Source organism: Alternaria metachromatica, assembly GCF_023757995.1.
Source record: "Alternaria metachromatica strain BMP 0045 chromosome Unknown scaffold_3, whole genome shotgun sequence".
NCBI lineage: Eukaryota > Fungi > Ascomycota > Dothideomycetes > Pleosporales > Pleosporaceae > Alternaria > Alternaria metachromatica.
The window spans coordinates 992,444-1,015,927 of record NW_026055494.1 but is presented as its reverse complement, the minus strand read 5'-3'; the positions used below and the strand labels follow the sequence as shown (position 1 = coordinate 1,015,927).

General features: G+C 53.6%; 9 protein-coding genes across 9 annotated transcripts; 4 read left to right on the top strand and 5 right to left on the bottom strand.

Annotated features, from left to right (window-relative positions):
- Positions 1-666: 666 nt before the first annotated feature.
- Positions 667-1,137, bottom strand: NHP6 (Non-histone chromosomal protein 6; the record flags this gene model as incomplete). Its single annotated transcript, XM_049328948.1, has 4 exons — positions 667-699; positions 753-874; positions 925-1,020; positions 1,068-1,137. 4 exons carry the CDS (start codon positions 1,135-1,137, stop codon positions 667-669), a joined length of 321 nt encoding a protein of 106 aa, XP_049191920.1.
- A 1,817-nt stretch (positions 1,138-2,954) lies between these two features.
- On the bottom strand, positions 2,955-3,431 carry J4E83_001995 (uncharacterized protein; the record flags this gene model as incomplete). Its single annotated transcript, XM_049328947.1, has 2 exons — positions 2,955-3,327; positions 3,376-3,431. 2 exons carry the CDS (start codon positions 3,429-3,431, stop codon positions 2,955-2,957), a joined length of 429 nt encoding a protein of 142 aa, XP_049191919.1.
- Positions 3,432-4,058: 627 nt separating this feature from the next.
- J4E83_001994 (uncharacterized protein) lies at positions 4,059-8,465 on the top strand (the record flags this gene model as incomplete). The annotated part of the gene is made up of 3 exons (XM_049328946.1): positions 4,059-4,238; positions 4,291-8,148; positions 8,244-8,465. The coding sequence occupies 3 exons, from the start codon at positions 4,059-4,061 to the stop codon at positions 8,463-8,465; spliced, it is 4,260 nt and encodes a 1,419-aa protein (XP_049191918.1).
- A 1,278-nt stretch (positions 8,466-9,743) lies between these two features.
- J4E83_001993 (uncharacterized protein) lies at positions 9,744-10,302 on the top strand (the record flags this gene model as incomplete). Its single annotated transcript, XM_049328945.1, has 2 exons — positions 9,744-9,768; positions 9,827-10,302. The coding sequence occupies 2 exons, from the start codon at positions 9,744-9,746 to the stop codon at positions 10,300-10,302; spliced, it is 501 nt and encodes a 166-aa protein (XP_049191917.1).
- Positions 10,303-13,703: 3,401 nt separating this feature from the next.
- On the top strand, positions 13,704-14,303 carry J4E83_001992 (uncharacterized protein; the record flags this gene model as incomplete). Its single annotated transcript, XM_049328944.1, has 1 exon — positions 13,704-14,303. One exon carries the CDS (start codon positions 13,704-13,706, stop codon positions 14,301-14,303), a length of 600 nt encoding a protein of 199 aa, XP_049191916.1.
- A 2,070-nt stretch (positions 14,304-16,373) lies between these two features.
- Positions 16,374-17,538, bottom strand: J4E83_001991 (uncharacterized protein; the record flags this gene model as incomplete). Its single annotated transcript, XM_049328943.1, has 2 exons — positions 16,374-17,452; positions 17,502-17,538. The coding sequence occupies 2 exons, from the start codon at positions 17,536-17,538 to the stop codon at positions 16,374-16,376; spliced, it is 1,116 nt and encodes a 371-aa protein (XP_049191915.1).
- A 305-nt stretch (positions 17,539-17,843) lies between these two features.
- On the top strand, positions 17,844-18,902 carry J4E83_001990 (uncharacterized protein; the record flags this gene model as incomplete). The annotated part of the gene is made up of 1 exon (XM_049328942.1): positions 17,844-18,902. One exon carries the CDS (start codon positions 17,844-17,846, stop codon positions 18,900-18,902), a length of 1,059 nt encoding a protein of 352 aa, XP_049191914.1.
- A 134-nt stretch (positions 18,903-19,036) lies between these two features.
- J4E83_001989 (uncharacterized protein) lies at positions 19,037-20,056 on the bottom strand (the record flags this gene model as incomplete). The annotated part of the gene is made up of 2 exons (XM_049328941.1): positions 19,037-19,772; positions 19,869-20,056. The coding sequence occupies 2 exons, from the start codon at positions 20,054-20,056 to the stop codon at positions 19,037-19,039; spliced, it is 924 nt and encodes a 307-aa protein (XP_049191913.1).
- A 551-nt stretch (positions 20,057-20,607) lies between these two features.
- On the bottom strand, positions 20,608-22,764 carry J4E83_001988 (uncharacterized protein; the record flags this gene model as incomplete). The annotated part of the gene is made up of 1 exon (XM_049328940.1): positions 20,608-22,764. The coding sequence occupies one exon, from the start codon at positions 22,762-22,764 to the stop codon at positions 20,608-20,610; it is 2,157 nt and encodes a 718-aa protein (XP_049191912.1).
- Positions 22,765-23,484: the final 720 nt, after the last annotated feature.

Below are 23,484 nucleotides of genomic sequence, written 5' to 3'. Positions count from 1 at the left end.
TAGAGACATTATATAGGCGGCTTGAGATAGAGTGAGTGGATTGAGGGGGTGGGGTTCGTGAAAGTGTGGTTGTGAAGCCAGGGAAACAACCCCTACCGTGGATGCGGGCACCCGGTTCGGCGGTGTGAGGAAACGTCAAAGACCTGTCGCTAGAGGGCCAACTTCCGGTTGCTACGAACGGAAGGGTCTATCACGCCGTCATGGCCTACTTTTGACAGCAGGCAAGACACAAACTTCAACGTCAGGGACTGAGCTGGGACCTGAGCTACCATCAGCATGCGTAGTGCTACGCCCAAGCCTGATCGCATCAACATCACGGTCACACAGCAGAGGAAACATTGTAGAAGCAGCAAAGACTTTCCATACCGCAATTGCTAGTGTACATAGACTTGGTCATGAGCTTCGTGATGTTCCTTTCACGACGTCGAGGGGAAGACGCCCAAACATCATGACCGCCCGCCATCAGCGTGGTTTGCACTGACCGCCAGCGTCCTTTTCGAAATGAACCACAGATTGGCTAGCCGAAGACCTTCCTCCGCGAGAGATAACGAACCCATTAAGAAGTAGGAAGATCACAAATGAAATCGAGACAGGCTTGGCAGCCTAGCCGCCCATGACAAGACATCTTCAACGCTGTTGGTGGAAGCACGAATGAGGCGATAGCCTCTACTCGGACTCCTCCTCTTCTTCCTCGGCGTTCTGGTGGTTGTTAGTCAAGTTATCATCAATTTGAAGTGCATGCATCAACATACCTGGTAGGCGGCCTTCTCCTCCTCATAGCGCTTCTTGTCGGCAGCAGCCTTAGCCTCGTAAGGAGTGCGCTGCTTCTCGTTCAGGGCCTTCCACTTCTCGCCAAGAACCTTGCCGACCTCGCCTGTTGAATGTTAGAGGGGAGTCAAAGATGGAGAAAGAGCGCAAACGTACCGAACTTGATACCGGGGTTGTCCTCACGGACCTTCTCGCGCTGCTCGTTGGCGAAGAACATGTATGCGGAAAGACCACGCTTGGGCGCGTTGGGGTCTGCTGGAGTCAGTACCCGAGTCTGCAGATGCACGTGAGCTGCTTACCCTTCTTCTTCTTGCCGCCGTCAGCCTTGGACTTAGGCGCGGCCTTGCGGGTGGTCTTCTCCTTGGGCATAGTGGTGGTTGAGTGGTGTATATGGCTGTGGTTCCTTGTTAGCTGCTGTTTGGGTTGCAAGCAGCGAGTAGGTAAGAGTAGCGTGGCAGGAAGGCACAATGGCTGCTGGTGAGATTGAGAATGCGAGTATAGGCCACAGCTAGTGTCCTCGCCTGCAAACGGAGTAGTGTTGTGGTGAGTGGGTAATGGTGGTGCAGCGCTGCTATGCGCGTGAGGTGACGCGGTCGCAAAACACCACAACACAACGCGATGATGCGCGATTTTCGGGTAAGAGAAGGTGCGGGTACTTACAGAAGCAGCTAGATGGGAGCAAATTGGAAGTGTTGACTGAGGTCTGTTTTGCGGTCAGTATGCGCGTGGCAGTGGGTGCTGGCGACGGCGATGAAGAATCGACTGAAGGCAATGACGTTCAGAAGACGGAAGAAAGAAGGCTGGGAGAGTCCTGGTTGGGCCAATTGGACCGGGGAAACGCGTGGAAAAAGGGTGTGGTTGCGAAAAGTGGTGCTGGTGATGTTGCGACTTCGTCAAAATGCAGGCGGACTCACCAAACGTCTTTGCGGGCGAAAGTTGTATGGGCGGCGGATTTGTTAGGGGAGGAATTGGGTGAGGGCTCAGCAGCACATTTTGTGAGAGGGAAGGCGCGCCCTCCCCCAACAAACAAGGCCCGCTTACCTAAGGTGCGAACGAGGCAGGCACGCTTGTTTTGCTACTGCCATAGCACACGCACCCGGACCACGACCCCTCCTCCACCCAGCCGATGCTGCGCTCCCTCACCGCATGCGCCCGATGCAGATGCCAGCGATTGTGGACAGCTCCATTGTCGCTTTTTTGCTACTCGCACTGCCGTCCAGTCTCTAGCAGACGTGTCGGTGTCGCCCAGGTATGCTCCGAGGTGCTCGCACTGCTGCGGGCTACACGGCGCATCCCTGGGCGCGGAGGCGCTGCCCTTCGTTCTTTCCTGGCGAGTTTCAAGTTTGGTTAGATTGCACGCAGAAGCACACGGTCTACCATTCGTTGGACGCATCCATCAGAAGCGGCCCTTGACGTTATCATTCATAGCGCGGCTGGCTGATGTTCTTCCCCGAGCACCAGAGCACCCAGCATCCAGTCCCCGTCGCCCAACCTGCCCACCCCTCAGAGCATCCGCCTGCAGCCCGTTTGGTGTTCTGAGCAAGCCCAGTGCAGCAGAGTTACATGTCAGCCTACGTCTGGTCGCAGACTCTGCCGCACAAGCCGTGACTCTGGCCTTCTGTCATAGCTGGGCACGCTATGGTGATGGGCGGCGGCCTCTGCACCCGCTTCCGGCCACAGCGGTCTGGCTCTGCACTTTCGCCCGTCCGAGCACGGAAGCGGTCGCTAGGCTAATGCGAGACACTGCTCCAATACTGCTCGTCCACTTGCCTCAAGAAACACTCTTTGTTCCTCCTGGCTGCTTATCACGTTGGAATCGTGGCGGACGTGTTCGGCCATCGGCCTCTCAAGCCCCTAACAGCGGAGCAGACGCTCAGACTCGCCCTTTCAAAAGCCACCGAGGGCTACAGACTTTCGCGTACCCTCCCGACGTGACCCATAGCTGCCAGGCCCTCATCTTACTTGAGAAGTTACGTTTGCATCTATGTAGATAGGACGCACGACGTTGGGCATCACCGCTCTCGCATCAGCCATGACGTTTATCATCAACAAACATCATGAAGCGCAAGATCGTGCAGCAGCATGCAACCACCTCAACAAGTCCTTGAATCTGTACATATGGCTGCTCTCAGATACAGCTCGCATCTATCCATAGTCGCAGCAGCAGACGAAAGGATGGATGGCACTCAATCGTCCTCATCCTCCATGACGAGCTCCGTCAGACCCTCGTCCGCAGCCCAGTTGATCCCGCTACCCACGATCATGGCTGATAATATACCTTTCAACGTCCTCACCCTCCGCCGCGAGTCTTTGAGCTCCTTATCGACCGCATCGACGCGTTGACGTAATTGCGGATCTTCAATGTCCTGCACCGACTGCGCCTTCATTTCTTCGGCCAGAGCAAGCATGGTCTGCGCCAGCTCTCGGTTCTTTTGATTTGCGACAATGTTGTTCTGTTCGGCCACACTCAGAGATTTATTCGTAGAAGCAAGCTTCGACGTCAGTGAGCCATGGATCATGGAAACAGCATCGTTCTCGGTCACCAGCGGCAGTATGCGCCTACACAACATCAGACCATGATTCAGAGCGATCTGCCCAGGAACTCACTTCTCGGCGAATGGAGTCTGTTCGCCGCCATGAACGGCTTTCAGAACGGGATCCATTACTAGAACATTGTGTGTGATTTTGTTTCTTATCTCGTACTCTGCCCTCGCTTCCATAGCCTCGCGCTGCGCAATAGTCAGGCGCTCCTCCAGCAGGTCATCTGGAAGTGATGCAAAGTCATGCGCGTGTACTACAGAAGGCGATTAATATACGAAGATGCTGTGCCATACCATGTGCGAGACGTGCCTGATTGTTGTGCTTGTAGCAGGCTTTGCTGCAGCTCAAGTTCCTTGAGCTGATCGTAGAGCTGTAGGGCTAGCTCCTCGGTATCTGAAAACGCGAACGCGTCGCTATGGTTCGTTTGTAGCAAGTCCGCGTAGTCGCTTGGATCTTGTGTTTTTGTCGTCGCGTCTGCCATGTCAACATCGCCTTTGGCGGCCATAATGCTAGCAGACGGTGTTGATGTAGATTCAAGTTTGCGACCGAGACCGTGTTCACCTGACGGCACGCGATGGTTCCTCTAGGTGACTGCTATGATGCAGCCTCGCGGGGCCCATGCGCCGATCCCTGCAGTAACCCTCCTTGGCGGTATCTGGTACGCATGTGCTCACGCCTCAACTTTCCAAGCCTCGAATCCGCTCTCGCACGGTTTCGACACAACTCCACCAAGCGGAGGGCAAGGCCGAATGTCGCTACAGATCGCTGTAGCTCATACGGGCCAGCGCCTCGACGCTGATCCCGTCGCCTTTACTACAGTCGATGCGCTCAAGCACTGGATCTCGAAGGCAACGGAGATAGCGCCCGAGCAACAGGTCTTACTCACAACACAGGGCAAACACGTCAAGCTCCAGGCGCTCTTAACTGAGGTACGCGTCTACTGTGGAATATGTAGGACACACACTAATACTTGTGCCACAGAAAGAGATATTCGTCTTCAGTCGCGAACTCTCCAACAACCCGCAGGCTGCCATATCCTCCACACCACTGCCCGATGCCTTCCAACCCGACGATGCGCCGAACCACCTTGCGAAGAACACCGACCTCGGAGCATGGCAGGCCCTCTTCCAGGCCCGCCGCGACTGGGCCTTTGGCCTGCTCGAAAGGTCGCTCTCCATGTCCCAGATCGCCTCGAAGCACTTTGCCGAACAAGCCACCATCGAGAGAGCAACCCAGGTCGCCGTCGGGAACCACGATGCGCACATCAAGGGCTTGGACCAGAAGTACAAGGCAGCAAGGGAATGGTACGATGGGGTCGAGAAGGAAGCCGGTGACAACATACGGCGGCTTGATGCCGACTTTGAGCAGCTGGGAACGGTGCCTGCTACCTTGAACTTCGCGCGCTTCTTGGCCAAGGAGATGAGATCTCCCCAGAGCATTCCCAGTAGTACTCTTGTCCGCAAGACCCTCCAAGAGTTCCTCGACGTCGAAGCGATCAAAAAGGCTACATCAACCAGCAAGCGCGTTCGGGAGGCTTTTGGCAAACACATGGATAAGATGCGCATGCAGCTAGAGAATATCGAGACAGATTACAACCAACTCCTGAGCGCCGTCGGCCAAAGCCAGAGCCGTTCCATGGCTGATGACTCCGAAGAGCCCACGCGCCTGTACAACGAGATCGATGCCGTCGTTAAGAAGGTCGAGTCGGACTTTGAACACGTCATGGGGCTAGAAGCAAACCCGAAGTCGGTCGCGCAGGTGTCCAAAATGGCCTTGCTTCATACGCGAAACTTTCTACCGGCCATACAAGAATACAGCGTGGAGATGAGCGATCTCGTGCGACGGGCGGTGGAGCAGAAGAACGCTGCCATCAGGAACTCGGTCGAGAGCATGCAGGGTATCGCAAACATCGAATCGGTCATTGCGAGCGTCGGTGCGCAACTTGAGCAAATCAGTATCCCAGACGATGGTGTCGCTGCCTTTGAGCTCATTTCCCTCGTCGGTCGGCTGCCTTATGTATACGGTACACTGCTAGTCGAAGCCGTCCGAAGACGGGAGTGGACAGAAAGGATGGAGAAGGATACATCCTCGCTTGCTGAGGAAATGGCAACTTTTCAGGAAGAGGAAGAGCGTCGGCGCAAGCGATGGCTGAAGCCAATATCAGATGTTGTAAACCTCGAAGCCTTGCAAGGTGGCTCATTAGGATTCGAGCTGAATGTGCAACCTGAAAAGACCGTCTGGCCGATGGTCACTCGAGAAGAGCTCCAAGATTACCTCCAGGACTTGCAGAGACTGGATGGACAGCAATCGGAAGCCGAATTATTTGCCCAAGCTATTAAGGATCTTGACCGACCTACAAAGCAGCAGATCAAACGCGCGAAGAACTTCAAGATGGGTAGTGTTCATGAGCCAGCTTTCGGCAGAGGCTCTCAGCTCATGATGCGAGGCGATGATGAGTTACGTGTACTCAAAGAGGGCAATGCAAAGCTCGAGGAGGAGCTGAAAGGCTACAGGAGCCGGGTGCGACGATTGGAGGATCTGGTACATCGCCAGAGTACGGCCAACAGACTCTCAATAGGTGGCGCGCCTCCCTCATTCGGTATACCTGACCCAACCGACCCCGCAACGCCAACAGCAGAAGTCGCTTCACCGAGACCCCAAGAAGAGCTATCCCGTCGCTCTTCGATCTCTTCCAGGCGCTACTCGGCGAATACAGGACAAGAAGACAAGCGTCGTATTCTTCGCCTTGAACAACAGCTCGCGGCGGAGAAAGAGGCTCGTGCCAAACTTGAGAGCGATGCGCAAGCACGGAGAGAAGATGATGCAGATCAGCAACGCCAGTTTGAGGAGGCCATGTCAACCAAGAACAACATCATGGAAAACATGCGAGCGCAACAAAAAGAATTTGCCGACGAACGCAAATCGCTCGAAGACGAGATCCGCGCGTGCAAGGCCAAGATCGAAGAAGCCGAAGATGAACTTGATCGCGTCCTAGGCAGTCGGGATAATGAGCGAACAGGTGTAGATGCTAGAGTCCAGGAGCTGGTTTCGCAACTCGAAACAACCCGCAAAGATGCTGCCGAACAGAGTAAACAAGCAGATAAGCGCATCGAAGCTCTTCAAGCGGAGCTCCGTGAGCGCTCAGCAGTCAAGACGCAGGAGTTTGACTCGCTGACAGCAACCTTCAACCACCTGTCGCCAGGTACCAACGTACCGGACGATCACGCTATGCTTGTCGCACAACTTGAAGATCTTGCAGCGCGATCACTCAACCACCAAAAAGAGCTAGAACAGGCTGTGGCGATGGCAAAGTCAGACAACGAAAATGCCCATGCTAGGATCGAAGAGCAAGAACAAGACTTCAACACCAAGCTTGCCGAACACGAGAAGGAAGTTGCAGCTGTCCGCGAAGAGCTTGACGTGGAGAAGGCCCGTGTCACTTCTATCACTGCAGAACTTGAGGAGGAACGAGAGCATCTACATAGCCTCCGCGCCAAGTTCGCTGAAGGCGAGACCGGCTCCGAAGCTCTCAGGAAGCGCGTTGAGGAGGAAGAGGCCAAGGTTGGTCGTCTTCAAACCGAGCTCGCAGAAAAGAGCTCGCACGCCAACAGCCTCGATGTCGAGCTTATGCGCGTAGAGAAGAAACTCCGCAAGCTTGAGGAAGCGGACTCGTCCCGTACCCACCAACGTATGCATCGGGCGAAGGACCTTAGTGAACGGCTATACACGCAGCATGAGCGTCTGATCCGTCTAGTCGAGACACTTGGATTCGTCATCACTCATGAGAACGGTGAAATGATCCTCCAGCGAGCGTCTAGACTTGGGAATAGCACCATTATGACAGACACTAGTGCAGGACTTAGTCGAAGTACAACAACGCCCTCGCCCACTCCACTCAAGCGTTTCTTGGAAGACGTCGGAGATCTTCACTTCCTTCAATGGACCGAATCTACAAGCCCAGAGGAAGAAGATCAGCGGTATCAGGAACTTATTCAGAAGCTCGAGCTCTTCAACACCGAAACCTTTAGCGACGCTGTTGCGAAGCGGATGCGTGACATGGAGCACACTGCACGAAAGTGGCAGAAAGAAGCCCGAGCATATCGCGACAAGGCCCATCGCTTCCAGGCTGACTCGCACGACAAGATCGCCTATCGCTCCTTCAAGGAAGGCGACCTTGCACTCTTCTTGCCGACCCGCAACAATGCGCATCGCCCTTGGGCTGCCTTCAACGTTGGTGCACCACATTTCTTCCTTCGTGAGCAAGACACCCATAGATTGGGTGGGAAAGAGTGGCTTGTGGCGCGCATTTCAAAGGTGGAGGAGCGCGTCGTCGACCTTTCCAAGACGATGGATGGTGCAACTCGAGCATCATTAGATGGTCGATCTGTCGCCTCTAGCAATGCCATTTCATTTGAAGACGACAATCCTTTCGATCTATCTGATGGACTAAGATGGTACTTACTGGAGGCGACTGAAGAGAAGGCGATGGCTCCGGGCACCCCAGGTATCAAAGGTGCAGTCACAGTGAAGAGCAGCCTAGAAACCGGATTGGGCGAGATGCAGAAAGCGAAGAAGAAGTCCTCCATGGACCCGGCAACTCAACTTGGGAAGTCACTCGACAGTCGCCGCAGCAGCGGAACAAGCAAGAAGAGTGCGCCCCTAGTCGGCCGTCATAATTCGGCTGAAGCGCTCTCGCCAGCTGAACGGCCTGACTCGAATCCAAACTCTGCGACAGCAACACGGGGCGCGAGTCCAGCTGGCACACATGGTCCTAGCCATCTCAGGGAGTCATCGACGAATGGCGTAGACAAGTCTGCGGACGATGGGAATGGAGGCAATGTGCGCGACCTACTATGGGGACCTTAGGTTTTCGCTTTCTGTAAATCTAAGCTCCCCGAACCATGACCTTTGCTTACATCGCTAACACTACGCAGTCATCCATCGCCCAGCTCCAATCCCTCCGCAAGACCTCCATATCAGGCCCATCGAACACACGATCGGATACATCTCCCGTCAAAAGCAGACTAGGAAGTCAAGGCGATCTGAGAAGTCCTCTTAGTGACTCTCGAAAGTCGCCGCTCGCGAGGAAGGGAAGCATATGGGATTCGTTTTTTCAGTACGACATTGAATATCAGGGCAAAGCATCGAAGAAATAGACTTTTTTTTTTGTTGAAGCGGTCGGAGAAACGCTTGTCTATACCATCCTGAGTGCGAGTATAATCGCATTCGCTGAACATATCGGCTAGTTCATTGTACATTATATAGGATCGCATGCATGATTACAGACGGAGCAGGCTTGCTGAGGTATATGCTCTGATACCACACCATATGATAGATATATGACTAATATTCAATTCGCACCTTAACACTCCGTTAGGGAGGCTAGGGAAGGTCACACGCCATAGCACCTCCAGGTCTTTCCCCGTCTTTCGTGGTGGTTGTCCCTCACACGCCCGGGTGCCGCATGTTTTCGGATCTCGGCTCAGGCGTTCTCTTGTAATGTATTTTAAGCAGGAACACTAATGCAGTATCCTGCCTATATTGGCATCGGAAGAAGGCATCTCATGCTCTGTATGGCTGACTCGTGTATTACATTTTACAAGCGATGCCGAGTTCGCGGATCAATGTGTATGTCTAGTGTCGTGGTTTCATTTGCCAAGGACTCTGTCGTCGGTATGTAGGATGCCTAACCGCCACCACGGCAAATCGGATCTGATGTCATGGTTCTATACTGTGAGTTGGCTGAATGTAGCAGGGTGATGATGACTGGAGCGGTATAAAGAAAGAGGCGGTCACCCCGACTGCTGTGGTTCTACAGTCCGAAGAAAAAAACACCAAAGAGTTCTCAACGACGTTCATCCAGCATGCTTTCTCCTATTAAACACCTAGTCCTAGCTTCTGTGCTAGGCATGACAACGTACGCACAATCGTCTTCTGACTCCGACCCTGCGTCCTTGACATGCGATGATCTCTCCGATGGCCTCGCATACAATGCCTCCGTCACCCACAACACAACTGCTCTAAGCATGTCCTGGCTCGGAAGCGAATTAGTGCCGTTGTTCTCAGAAGACAACGGGATCAATTGGCAGATCTCATCTTATATCGGGCCTTACATCTGGCCTGGAGGTGGATTCAGCGAGAACGACACTCAATCCGTTCTATGGTTCGACGTTGGTGAATCGGATACAGAACGTTTGGGCAATCGGATGGGTTTCTGCCACAACGTTGTCCCGTTACAGGACTCTACCAGCTCGAATCTGACGTTTAGCAGACAAGTTTTGGAGAGAGCGCAAGATGACAATGGGGATTGTAAGAGGATGCTGGGAGAAGAATGTGTGCAAGCTCTCCAGGCTTGGTACTCAAGTACAGGGATGGTGTGGGGATCTCAGGATTGCAACACTATCACCCACAAAATACCTTCCGAATGTGAAGGCATGTTGGCCGAAGCTGTGACAGTTGGTAAGTCCTGAATTCGTGGCAACAAAGAGGGCAGAGATCTAACTAATGGCGCTTATAGACACTGCACCATTCAACGCCTCTGACCACGTCCGCATACGGGAATGGGCCAAGTATGACAACGAAACCTACACTGAGGATTTTACCGTACCTACCTGCGACGACCGCAATCTGAGCAGTGGTTGGGGTAATAGGTTCCCTATTCACACCGACTACGACGTGGCACTGAACTTTCCTATTGTGGACATCCTACACTTCTATCCCACCACTCCCGTCACCAACCGTATGACCGGTCGCAGCGTTCATGCAAAAGTCGTATGTTTGAAACCTGGGAAGGTGCAGGACGGAAGTCGGGCTCCGAGAAGTGCCAAAGCGGTGCTTGACGAGAAATTCGGTCCACAGGATGGAGAAGACTCTCAGGATGGGGATGATGCTCAGGATGACGAGTCTAGTGCCGAGAGAGCCATTGGATGGAGTGGCAGGGCTGTGTTCGCATCAATGGTTGGCACGATTGTTGGAGTCTGGCTCGGTCTGTAGAGTACCCAAACGCTTTAGTTGATGCAGCGTATGCTCGAGAAAGAAGCATGTCCAGTTTCGACCGTCATCGATCGGTGTGCAACAATACCGGAAGGATCGGGAATGATGATCATATAGAACTGTGGCCCACTGCGCAAGCAAAACTCCACTCTTGGACTAAGCCCCTCACTGCTTCTCCACAGACACCGGACGAAGCAACCACACCACAGCTGGAGAGTGGCGCTAAAGCACAGCCAAGCAATGAGCTTACTCTTTACGGATCTGAACCGGCATGTGATTGTGGCTTGACAGCCACGTTATTGCCGAATGCCCTTGTTTATAGTGAAAGAAGAAACCGTAAGAATAGAGAGCACGGCTTCCCAGTTACGTGACGAGACTTCATCAATGTAGTGGCATCGTAGTCTGGTGTGCTAGCGCTCTCTATGTGCGTCATTGGAGATACGTCACACTGGAGGCCGCTAGGAAGTGTGAGTAGGTACTCAGTGTGAAAGGGTTCGCGAGACTTGCCGGAGCGAAAGTACCCTGTACTCACAATTGATGATTTTTCCAGGACACAGGGTTCAGTAAGGCGAGCAGAGCACGCAGGAGGGGTGTGCCTAGCATTAGTGGATCTGCCGCATTTTGTGGGTATGGGGAATATTCAGTCATTGAGCTTGTCATTGACCACTTCAAAGAATTGTGAATACATGCGGAAATAGACTTGAATCTCATGGTGTTCCTTTTGTTACTTACAATGATTGCTAACCTGACGCGCTTCCGGATCGCTCCGTAGAGCGGGTCAGAGGAGAAGGGAACACTGCCGGTCTCAGTCATGCTTAGAATGCATGGGACGTTGTCAACCCTAGGAATCGTCATTCAAAGTCAAACTGGCACTGCGACAGCGCCGAGCAGAGGCGCATCGGACTCCATCACGATCAGACTCAAGCCATACTATCTGTGTCGCGTGGCTTGTGTATCTGTGCTGGCACCAGTGCCATGCGCTGGAACCGCCAACAGGATCGCCGGCACCATGGAGTCGTGCTGAAAGCTTGGAAAGGTGTCATAACCACGGGGTTGGAACCATTGTTGTCTTGCTGGGCCTGTGAGAGTTACACGATAGCCTGGGCAGACGCTTGTCAAGCATTTGCGATAGGTCAAGAAATGCCTCGCAGTTGCGGAAGCACTATTTGGCTAAGCAGAACGTGTGGCGCAATTTTGGTAGCTTGTGTATGGGCCTGCGATTATACCAGACCGCGTGATACTAGGCGGATGTTGGAGTTGGTCATGAAGCGGGGTCGTGTGTGGACGAAGATCGAACCTGAGCCAAGCCGGGGCCAAGAGGACTAGTTAGTGCCAAGGAGCATGAGAGACGCGTGAGAGGAGCGGAGCGAATCGCGAGGCGAGCTGATGCATAAAGGCGTTGAGGCTGTGCTGGTGGGCCGATTCGATTAGGGCGCTCCTGTCATGGGTTCTGACACACTGACAATTTAGCTCTGATCTGGCGTTCCTGTGAATTCCCACCCCCTTGGGCGGCATGTAATATGAGTGCCTGAAATGATTCGGGTAGCAGAAGTTTTCGCAGGCCCGTGGGCGGGAGGATAGATGAAGGGATGAAGATCAACCGACAGGGCTGATGTGCTAGCGCGCTGCGCTGCGTAACGGGTATCCTGCTGCATACGGGACTTGTCTGATTGATGGCACTATCGGAGGCTTGCTACTATGCACCCACGGCCAGGGTACTGCTGTGCAGCCTGTGATAGAGCATGTCTTACCGGAGAGGTGCATGTGTAGCCGCCTTTCTAGTCAATCACGATGCACGCGAGCGGCATCCCAGCATGGGGCCACTGTTGACGTCTGTGTTACACACCGTGGTAAGAGTCCGAGATAAGTGCCGTGTACTTTTTGGTTGCTTCTTCGCATGAACAGCTGATTTCGGGCTGCAGGGCGGGAGAAAGCGGCACCTGCTCGAGCGAAGCGAGGGGACTTTTGCTTCGCAAAGCACCGTGTTGACTTGACGATTTTGATTGCGATCTGGTGATGACGGGTGAAAAATGGCAGCGGAAAGTGGAGTACATGAGAGACCACGAGGCATGACTTCATCTGAAGCGCATTCCGGCCATGCCTGTACGGGCGATGCGCATGCTCACCCGCCAGCGCTGACCTGGGATTCAATATGTTCCGCTCGCTACCGGTCCGATAGCCTTGGAAGTCTCCATAGTGTAGCACAGTGCAGCGAAAGTTTGGGCATGGAGGGCAGGAGATGGCTTTTGGCAAAATAGCAACCCCCTTGTCGCGGCGCTGATTAGCAGAGCGTCTGAGCGCAGTCGTGTCAGGGCAGATTTCTATGATTGTCATTGTCGCACAGGGTGGCACAGGGGTCCAGCGCCAATGGGTTCCGACACGCTGCGAGGTGAAGGCTTTGGAAGGGCTCTCATGGCGGACGGCGCACCTCGTTATCTGAGAGCGGTGAGAGTCGATAGCACACGGATCCAGCAGGCTGGCACGGATCTGCTTGCAAACTCTCTTGGTCCGCCGTTAGTGCCAGAGCCCGCGTTTGTGTCCCGGTGCCGCGACGGACATGAAGGAGTCGCCTTGTTTGGCATCACGGGCGTTGCTAGGCTTGGGCACACCTGGTCAATCCTCTGCGCGCTAGAAGCTGGAACCCTCGACCCCTGCCGCCTCCGCCGCCCAGCAGAGTGGTCCGTTGTGTTAAATACTATGGCGTCTCCCTAGCAGTCCACGTCGTCGTACCATTCCAAGATTTACTCAGAAACACCAGTGCCAGCTACCAGCTAGATCAGCCTGACCTGATCACCACCCTGCCGCAGCTGTCCTGACTCATCGCCCGGCTGCCTTGCTCGTCCGTCTCCTCGCTGCAGTAAGCAACCTTACCAAGCCGCCGGCACCGACCCCATCGTCATTCCACCAAGTTCCGGCCTGGGCTGAGTCTACATAACACCGTTGCTTTTCGCCGCACCTGTCGTCCCCCATCGCGCTTGCCCGCTCTAAACTCCGCCGCACTTGTCGTTCCCCGCCCGCCATTCCCTAAACAAGTAGGTAAGGGGTGATCGACCACGCGCGTCCCAATCAGCCATCAAACCTTGGCGCACGGCATCCTACACTGTCAATCTCCACTCCACGGCCCTCTTGCCCTTATAATCGGACCCGCCGCTTTTCTGGACATCACCGCAGACTCCATCTACCACAGCACTCTACCACTACCGCTTCACTACCACCTATTCACTAGTGGCCACTAGCGTCTACCCCAGATTGCCACCCGTTTTGACCTCGTGACTGCATCCCGCCCGTCACCTTCAAGACCGACACCACGTCTCCCACCACGACGTCGCCATCACCCGCAACGTTTCCCGGAACCACACCCCGAAAACGAATCTACCTCGACACCACTTGAAAACACTACAATGTGCGTCGCCGAACTCTGCGTCACGGTCCTTCCGTGCCAGCACCGCTGGTACCACCTGGTGCGCCCATGCAGCCCCTCCAGCAACCTCTCCACATGCGGCAAGAAGTTGGGAATCTCCGGCTGGGAAGTCAAGTGCGACCACTGCCCCTACTGCCACGGCCACGTCTCCGAGTTTGAGTACAAGCTCATCGGCGACGGACCAGCACCACCTGTCGGATCCCTCTCAGGCCTCGCACGCGCACACTCGACGTCTCTGAACGCAGCCCGCCGGGACATCCGCCTCGACAACATCACCCGAACCGACAGTGCGACCAGCGTAGGCAGCAAGAGCAGCTTGGTCACAGCCGCCTCTGAGAAGAACCGCGCAATGAACTCCCGGCTCGACGCCTACTTCTTCCCCTCGGCTGACCAGCCCTACCCCGCTGTACGAGAAGACGACGCCGAGAGCAGCAGCGCGACCAGCCCAAGCGACACATCAAGCAACGACCGCGCAAGCATGCGACACTCGTCCATCTCCATGTCGGCTGAGCCCTACAAAGCCAACATGCTCTCGCGTGTCCGGCAACGCACCAAGCGCATCTCCACCATCTTCAGATGAACGGACCGTCAACATTGCGCTTTCCCTAGCCACGTCAGTACCTACACAACCCACCTCAGCTCTTGGTAGTCTGCATCGCGTCCGAGTCTAGGCTGTGGCTGAAGTGAGGAGTCGCTTCCCCATTGATCCACTTAGCCACGTTTTCCTCGGCCCGAACGGCAATCACATGCCATGATCATGCACTCCGCGGACCGTGCAGGCCATCAGCCACACCTGTCTGGTCTCTGGAGCCGAACTTCTCAGCTCCTCACGACGACTGCCGAAACTCCACTCTTCACTTCATGTATCTGTTTTCTTCAACCTCGCCTAGCGCGCTTTGGCCTGTTTCTCTCATCTCTCTCTTACTTCGGATACCCACTCTGCTCTTGCATTCTGCGCACGCGAACGTGCCCCGGCGACGGGTACTCTTGCGCACTCATTTCGGCCGCGGCCTTCTCACGTAAAAACGACAGGGAGTACTTCAGGCGAACACGAAGAGGGCAAGGGCAACCTGCGTTTGCTTCCATTTTGGTTTGGAATTACCGGGGTTGTTTGGCGTTGGGCAGCAAAACGTTTGTGCGTCATAAGCGGCAGGCGCTTCGTCGCTTTCTTTCTCGCTTGCTGTTGCTATGACTTACGAATGACTCAAGAGTGTTCTAGAAGCTAGTTTGTTACAAAATTCACATATGTTTGCAAACAATTACGTGCATCGCGCATTTACCCATCTCTCGAGTGTTGCAAGTGTTTCAAGCACCTTTACTGACGGATGTTACCAGATTGCCTGCCACACCCATGCATGGTTACGAATCTGTGCCACACCTGCGTGCCACACTTCCGCTCCCATGCAGGTGCTTCGCAAAGCAATCTAGACCTTGCGCTCTGGCACGTACAGACGCGTCACCGCTGCTTGGAGCTACGCGATATCGATACCCACCAGCGCATGCAGGCATGTACACTAAGTGCACCATGACACCCTTTCCACCTCGCCAAGCCATGCAGGCATATACTATTACACCGTATATTCCGCTCTGTCCGCCAAGCTAGCCATATTCTCCCCACCAAGATGGAGAAAAAGCGAGCTTTTCGTTGTCGTGGCCAAAATCTCAGTTTGCCGTCGGTGAAGGATCCCTTTCTCGCCGAATGTCGTGTCCAAGCTCTAGTGACAAGTGCATGGACAATGTCACAAAGTTTGTTGCTTACTCGAAATCTGGTTTGCGCCATGAGTAACGTCTGCAGATCGTCAGCTGCCGGAGAAGTCCATGAACTCTATGAGTGTGAAAGGGAAATAAACCTGCCCCAAGAGGAACAAGCACACCAAGCCTGAGATCAGCGTGCTTGATCTTCTCGTGCTGCAGGGCATCGATGGTTTGCGTGATAAATATCATCATCGCGCTTGAAGATCTGCTGCTGCTCACAGCTGTACCTTACTTCACAGACCAAGTCATATGTCTCTTTCTGAGGGGTTGCGTCTCGACACTGTGGTACACTTGCGATCATCTGACTACAGTTCTAATCAAGGACTATAGTGAGTGGAGAGTATCAGGCGTGGAGATCAGCAGAGCCCCCATAACGACAAAGCCAAAGAAATGTCGCATCACACCTGATCAATTTCGACAGCTTTGCCTCACGCGCAAGAAGAGATAGCAGGACCTATAGTCGACGCACGACACGCAGGGACATCGTGCACAGCCAACGTCACACATTGACAAGCCTTCAATATCACCACATAAGCTTCGCACCAGTGTCGCGAAACAAGCAATTTGGCAGATCAAGCAATTGAAGCCCAGAGATCAACCTGCCAGCTGGAAGGTTCCATCACTGCACATCACTCTCGCCGAGTGAGGGGTTCGCATCAAGGGATTTTATCGGTTGGGTTTTGATCGGCAGAGAAATAAAGTTCGGCATCAACGGGGAGCGACGATCATGACGCTCGGTGCAACGCAAAAGCATATGAAACCAAAGACTGTGATTTTAACGTACAACCGGCAAGACGATTGCTAGTGTACGATGTTACTGTAGCCGCTCTGAATAGACAAGCTTTGTGGTAGTAACGGATCATTGTATTCGTTTTTTAGTTTATGTGAAGACTACTCAGTGTAGTAACCGAAGTACCTTGACCAGGTCCGCTGTTACACCCATGGCAGTGACCTCGCCGCCAGCACCGGCACCCTGGATGATGAGCGGGTTGTCGCCATATCGCTTTGTGTAGAATGCGATGATGTTGTCGCTTCCCTTGAGTGCCGCAATAGGGTGGCTTGTGTCGAACTTCTCCAATCCGACCTTGACCTTGTTGTTTGGTACGTCGACGCTTCCTACAAATCGGATGACCTTGCCTTCCTTCTCTGCCTCTGCCTTAAGCTTCTCCATTTGGTCGTCGTATTGTGGGAGTTTCTCGAGGAACTCGTCGCCGGATGAGCAGGACTCGAGCTCCTTGGGGATAAGAGACTGAACGGGGAATGATGTTGGCGATTCGACCTTTAGGCCAGCGAGACGGGCGAGGATGGTAAGCTTTCGAGCGACGTCTAGTCCGTTCAAATCGTCGCGAGCGTCGGGCTCAGTGTAACCCTTCTCTTTGGCTGATGTTACCTCAGCTGAGAACTTTCCACCTCCACCGCCGAGAGGCTGGAAAGAGTTGAAGAGGAAACTCATGGTTCCGCTGAAAACGCCCTCAATCTTTGTGACTTCGTCTCCGGTCTCGACCAGATCCTTCAGTGTGGAGATAACAGGCAGTCCCGCGCCGACGGACGACTCGTGGAAGACGTAGCCACCAGCACCATTTCCGTTGCTCGCGGCATCAAAGATCTGTGTCCACAGGCCATAGCTTCCTGAGAAAGCTTTCTTGTTTGGCGTAACAATGCTGATTCCCTTCTTCAAGAAAGCAGGGTAGCTATCTGCAACGTCCTGGTTGCTGGTGTTGTCGACCAAAACCACCTTGCCAGGCGCTTTCTGTAGGTACTCGCAGAGTTGTGGGAGCGGCAATGTGGGGTTGGAAGTGTTTTGGAGCTCGGATTCCCAGTTGGAGAGGGATTTGTAGTCGGCGTGGTAGACAGCTTTCTTCGAGGTGCTGAGCCAGATGAGGGAGAGGTAGTACGGCGACGAGGGCGATTGAGAAAGACGTTTGGAGAGGGCAGATAGTTGGGAGAGGAAGGCTTTGCCGACGCCGCCAGCACCTGTAGTCGTTAGTATCAAGTATGTATTTGGGAAGATTATTGCGCGTACCGATAACGGCGATGAATACTTGACGAGGTAGAGGCATGTTTGTTTGTTGTAGTCAATTGATTGTGCGAATCTTGATGCTGAGGACGTGACGTTTGTGTCAGCTCTCAGGACACAATGGGAGGATATCCAAACTTGAACAGAGAAAGATTGCGGCTCGCGGAAAGCACGGTGCGGCTCTCAAAGGTACTGCGATGTGGGGTTGGTGAATCAAATGTTAGCCAGGTGGGGTAGCTCCTGAGGTTAGTGACGCAACAAGCTCAGAGCTCCGAACATCGCCGCCGCGCCTACGCGCTCAGCACGCGACTGTCATCACCCAAACCGACTTTCATCCCCAACCCCACCATGTCCTCCAAAGACGCCCATCTCTATGGCGTGCGGCCCAAGGGACGCGCAAAGGCGAAAGAAATCTCCAGCTCGAGCAGCCTCGCCTTCTCCTCGACCCTCTCCAACCTCATCAAGAACTCTTCGACGGAACCGAACAAGCCCACCGCGGGCCGCGCACGGCCACAGAAGGAAGACATCTTCAAGACACACAACAAGAACGTCAAGAAGCGCGCACTGAAGGACCTGGAAGACACCGACTTCACACAGAAGCACCGCGGGCGCACAACCGAGGAGAAGGGCGAAGATGAAGTCGCATGGAAGCGCACGAAGCGGCGCATGGAAGAGAAGGCGCGCTTGTATGATGCCTTGAAGCGCGGCGATGTGGAAGATCTCGACGACAAATACGGCGTCGACTTTGACCGCAAATGGGCTGAGCAACAGGAAAAGGGCGAGGCGGAACACGCCAGCTCATCCGAGTCGGAAGAGGACGAAGAGGAGGAACTTGTAGAATATACGGACGAGTTTGGGCGAACGCGAAAGGGCACACGTGCAGAAGCTGCCCGCGAAGAGCGTCGAAAGCGCACCCTCGCCGCCGACGAACCCGACCGCTTCACCGCGCGGCCCAGCATGCCCACCAACATCATCTTCGGCGACACCGTACAAACACACGCCTTCAACCCCGACGAGACCATCGCCCAGCAAATGGCTGACCTAGCCGCCAAGCGCGACAAAGAACTTACGCCGCCACCCGAGGTACACTTTGACGGCAGAGCCGAGGTCAGGCAGCGCGGCATGGGCTTCTTCAACTTTTCCAAGGACGAGGAGGAACGGCAAGAACAGATGAGACGGATTGAGAAGGACAGGGAAGATACTGAGCGCGTAAGGCAGGAGCGCAAAGAGGCCGTGGAGAAGAGAAAAGCCATGGTCAGAGAAAAGAAGAGGGCCATACAGGAGAAGAGGAGCAAAGGGCAGGCGGAGAAGTTTCTGGAAGAGCTGGGCCAGGAGCTGTTCAAGGACGGAGAGACTGAAGTGGAGGACAATTCGACCGTCGCAGATGAGGGCAAAGAAGCTGCGTGAGCCGCAGTCTTGCCATTTCACATTCTACTATGATACCCCAATACGAAGCACACCTTCTCGTTCGAATTGGTGCTTGCGGTCCTGTACATCCCCGTGTGTTGGTCTTTCTATTTCCCCCAAAAATGTTGCTAATCTCAGAATGTCTGAGTGTACAGTCGTCGCCGTTGGTCTTGCTCGAAAACGCTCTGGTGCCGCTTAGCTGGCGGTCCAAATTCGTCGTCCAAGGCCTTTCTTAGACTCTTACGCCGATCTTCACTCTTGTGCCTGCCTTCGACTCTCTCTACCTGGTTCAGACCCCGCCTTACTCTCATATCCTCTGTCTGGATGACAGACGCCTTGTAGGTTGCGACGTATGGCCCATAGATGGCTTGGAGTTCTGGGCGGTCGAGCCAATTGAGTGCCTCATCGGCATCCATGATAAGCACACTTATCCTCGCAATGGCGTCTTTCGACAATGGCCTCTGAAGCGTCTTCATGGAGATACGGAATGTGTCCAGCGGATCATAAAGCACTAGGGGTAGCTTGAGATATGAGGACAGGGCGCTCCCTCCTTTGGCGATGATGTCCTTTCGTACGAGCGCTCCTGAACGGAGGTTGAAGTGATATGCGCATGTGGAGAGGAATCCCTGGACGTTGGGCTGCCCGTATAGAATGATTAGGGCATAATCAATTAGGCGTTCGCGGATCGCCATGTCGTCGTCTCGGCTTGACTTTGTATTACTCTTTTCTCTTGCGAAGCGCTCGGGGTGGAACGTGATGATGGCGATACGACGAACTGTAGTTGGGCTGTTGTCGTAGTACTCTAGCATTGCTGCCGGGATTTCTGCTTTGTAGCGTTGGATGCCGGACAAATATAGGACCTTTGCTGTCCTGCCTCGCTCTTTTAGATACTGGCAGTAGTCCCGGAACGCTGTTCCTCCTGCTAACAAGAGAACTGGAGCGGTGGACTTGTCGAGTCAGATAAACGCGAAAGTCTGCCAATAAAGGCGAAGCTGGCTGGGTACGCTGTCTAGGACCTTTTCAGAGAGACCAATCATCCGCTTTCTGTCGAGGCGTCGGGAGAAGACGTCCACCATGAACACGCCGGTTGTGCGAACATTGGCGACGTTGTATCCGAGTTTGATCAATAGCACAGCGATGGACTTGTTAGACATGTCGTTCAGTGTCCCATACGACATGTGAAGTGAACTTGTCGGGTCGCTTGTCGGGTAAGAGCTCATGACCATCAGCGGATCTTCCGGTGACCCGAACGGCTTCACCAGGTAATCCGGGCGCACATCTAGTCCTATTGTAGGGGTCGACGGTAAGGTGATTCTGCATTCATCATGTGACGCCTCTGCCCACAGGGCGTCGACGATGGCATTCGTAGCCGGCCATGTTGATGGCGACTCCAATATCCCAGGGATGTAGAGAGGTGGCGCATTCCGTGTATGTGTCTTGATAGCCCTGGTGAGCGCTGCGATCTCTGGTGGCGATAGCAAATCGGCACTTACGGTTGATCGCCTGCCCTCTCCTGCGTCTATAAGCCAACCATCATATTCGCCTACTCATCTTATACAATGGAAATGTTGAACAGGTACGCTGAAGTCTACATTACTACAACAACACAAGTTTGAGAGAGTTTAAAGACAATGTAGTCTTATCAGCTTTTTTTGCATGTATTTCGTGGAGGTGGCAGTCCACTTTCCCCGTAGATGAGGAGTCCTCAAATTCTTAGCAATTTCATCGCAGCCTCCAAGCTTCTGACCTCAGACTCTAGCATCGATCGCCGTTCCCTCGTACCCGCATCTTCCCCAGCTATCAACTCCAGCTGCTCGACTCCCAAACCAAACACCATCTCAGGAGAGAAGACCCTGAGGGGGCTCTCTTCACCCTCAAGAAGAAAGTGACCGATAGCTTGCCGACAAATCACGTCAACAAAGCGCTTTCGTGAGACCTTGTAGTAGCTAGTAAGGACGTCAAGAATGTCTTCGCGCACTTGCTGCACGTTGTCTTTGTCTATGACCAGATTTCGCAGGTTAGTGGTCGATACGAGCTGAGGTTCGGCGCCATCCTCGTGAGGGAACTTCTCTTCGATATCAGCGTCTAAACGAGCTAACCGCTTCTTTTGCACCTCTGAGCTAAAGTAATGGTTGTACGTTGATGGCTTCCCTTCTCGCTCGATTCGCAGCAGAAATTGAGCCTGCTTCATAGCTCGTACATATGCTTTGCGTACTGCATCCATGATGAGATGATCCCATAGCAGGTCACAGATCTCCTTGTCGGGACAGACGTGGGCAAGGAGCTTGGCTATGTAGTCGTGCACCAGAATGATGGATTTGCTGACATGAGCCTGGACGAGTTGCGGCCACTTCTCCGACTGTTCCTTGAAGATCATAGCCAGTATGGTACCTGAGAACGTGCCCAGCTCTGGTCCTCGGTTCTCTTGATAGACGCGCTCAATATGCTTGGCAATGGGGTCTTCGTCAGAAGCGATCGGCTCTGGGCACTCGTAATCCTCCATCTCAACTATGTCGCATAGCTCAGGATAGTCTTCAAGTGTAGCTTGCACTAGCGCGGCGTCTTCCTCTCTCTTTCCAAGCTCGTAAGCCTTCTCTTCCTCATTTACACCAGATGTGGAGGATGTCGTTCGTTTGTGACCCTTATGCCAGAATTCGTTGGAGAAGGCCTCATTCATCTTTGTCACGGCAGTTATGAGCTTCAGACTTGGCTGTGCTGTGAAGACATGGTTGCCGTCGTAGGAGCCATTCAGGGCATTTTGAGTGATGGTTTGGAATTTCGTCGAGAGATTTCCTAGGTACGTACGCTGAGATGTCTCGTCAGTACGTGCAGGCCCTAACCCATCCAGTTGCTCTCGGAAGGCTGCCAGTTGGCCGAGAACATCAGATCTGACGTTTGGTAGTTCTCGTTTTGTGATGTTTGTTAGTAGGTTGCTAAGACGGGTCTTGAGCGAGCCCACGCCACACCTTTCTGTAGTCAACAAAGACCTCCACTCCGGCTTGGAGAAGAAGCGCTTCTCTTGCTCCAGTCGATCTGTGAGGGTAGATGCGCGATCGTCGGCGCCGCGATTCTTGACCATGCAGTAGCCCAGACGCAGCCTGTTCCGCCCACCCAAAACAAGTTCTTTGATGGTATCGCGAGTTGCGGTCTCCAGCACTAGATCAGGCTTAGTGAGCACACCCATTGTTCGAACACCTTCTGGATCTGCAACTTCGGCCATCTTGAGGATCTCTTGGGTTGAGATGTCGACATTGCATGGCAAGACCGCTAGGATGATAGTCCGGCTATTTCGCATATACGACTCAACCATGTTGCGGACCAAGGTAACGTCACTGTCGGTGGTCAGTGGAGGATTGGGGACGCGGAAGATACCAGGCACATCAATCACAGTAAAGTGCTCTTGGTCCGGGCCGTTGATCTCGATCTTGAGAATGTCTTCGCTGAACGCTTGTAGTTGAGAGTCGCCGGCATCAGAAGACATCCTGATCCCCATATGTCGGTTAGCCTCTGAGAAGCATTCTTCGAGTACATCGGCGGTAACCGTATCTCCTTCAACGTGGAACTTCCGTAGTCGCTCGACGAGTTCCGGATCTGCGTTTGGTCGGGGGATGATTGATACCGAAACGCTCTGCTCAGGCCGACGGCGACAAGAGATCTGCGTCGCATATCGTGTGCAAAGTCCGGCACCTTGCGGGAATGCGAAACCTGTAAGACTCTCTAGAACTGAGCTTTTACCGGAAGATTGGTCTCCGACTACTACAAGCTGGGGTAACTCAAGATCTCGGACATTGAGTTCTCGGAGCTTGTCTATCTTGTCGAGAAGGGCTTGGTTTGTAAGATTAGGTCTACTAGTATTCGTCATGTTGAGATGCTGTTGTATAGTGGAAGCAAGTGCAGCAGCTTGAATGCCCGATGTGTCAATGATATATGAGCTGCTTCTGTGTTTGTTCAAGATACCAAACAAACATAGCAATCCTGATGTTTCAATCGGTGATAAACCAGGTGCTTCCAGTAGTTCTCTTAGCTGAAGATCGTTTGAACAAGAGGGCGGGCGGGCCATGGAGATTGTCAGTGCACAAGGCCATCATCCATCAAGCCCATTGCTGGTATAGCCCAATTTTGCACCCAGTGAGACTCAAGAACCTGTTGCGCTGAAGGTCGTTCGTCTGGTCGAAATGCCAACATCAATCTCATGAGCTTGACAAATGACTGCTTCTCCTCCTCGTCCATCACGTCCACCTTGTTTTTGTTTCTTGGTTCTTGTATTGACTTCTCCAGAAGATCTTCCAACGACTGATAATCCAATCCTCTAAGGCTTCGCAGTTGATCGTCAAAATACTGGCTGCGATTCGCCCATCTCAGCCACAAGTCTTGAGGTAACTGTCCCAAAGCAGCGACTTGATACTCTAAGACTTGGTCGTTACTCGGGAACCATTCATAAAACAAGAGACGTTGACCCATGATACTGAACACTGCGCATCCGAGACTCCATAATTCCGCAGGGAACGAGAATTGCGAGACTGGGTCCAACAGTATCTCTGGAGGCCTTAGCATCAAGGGCGTGTGGGAAGATTTTCGCACA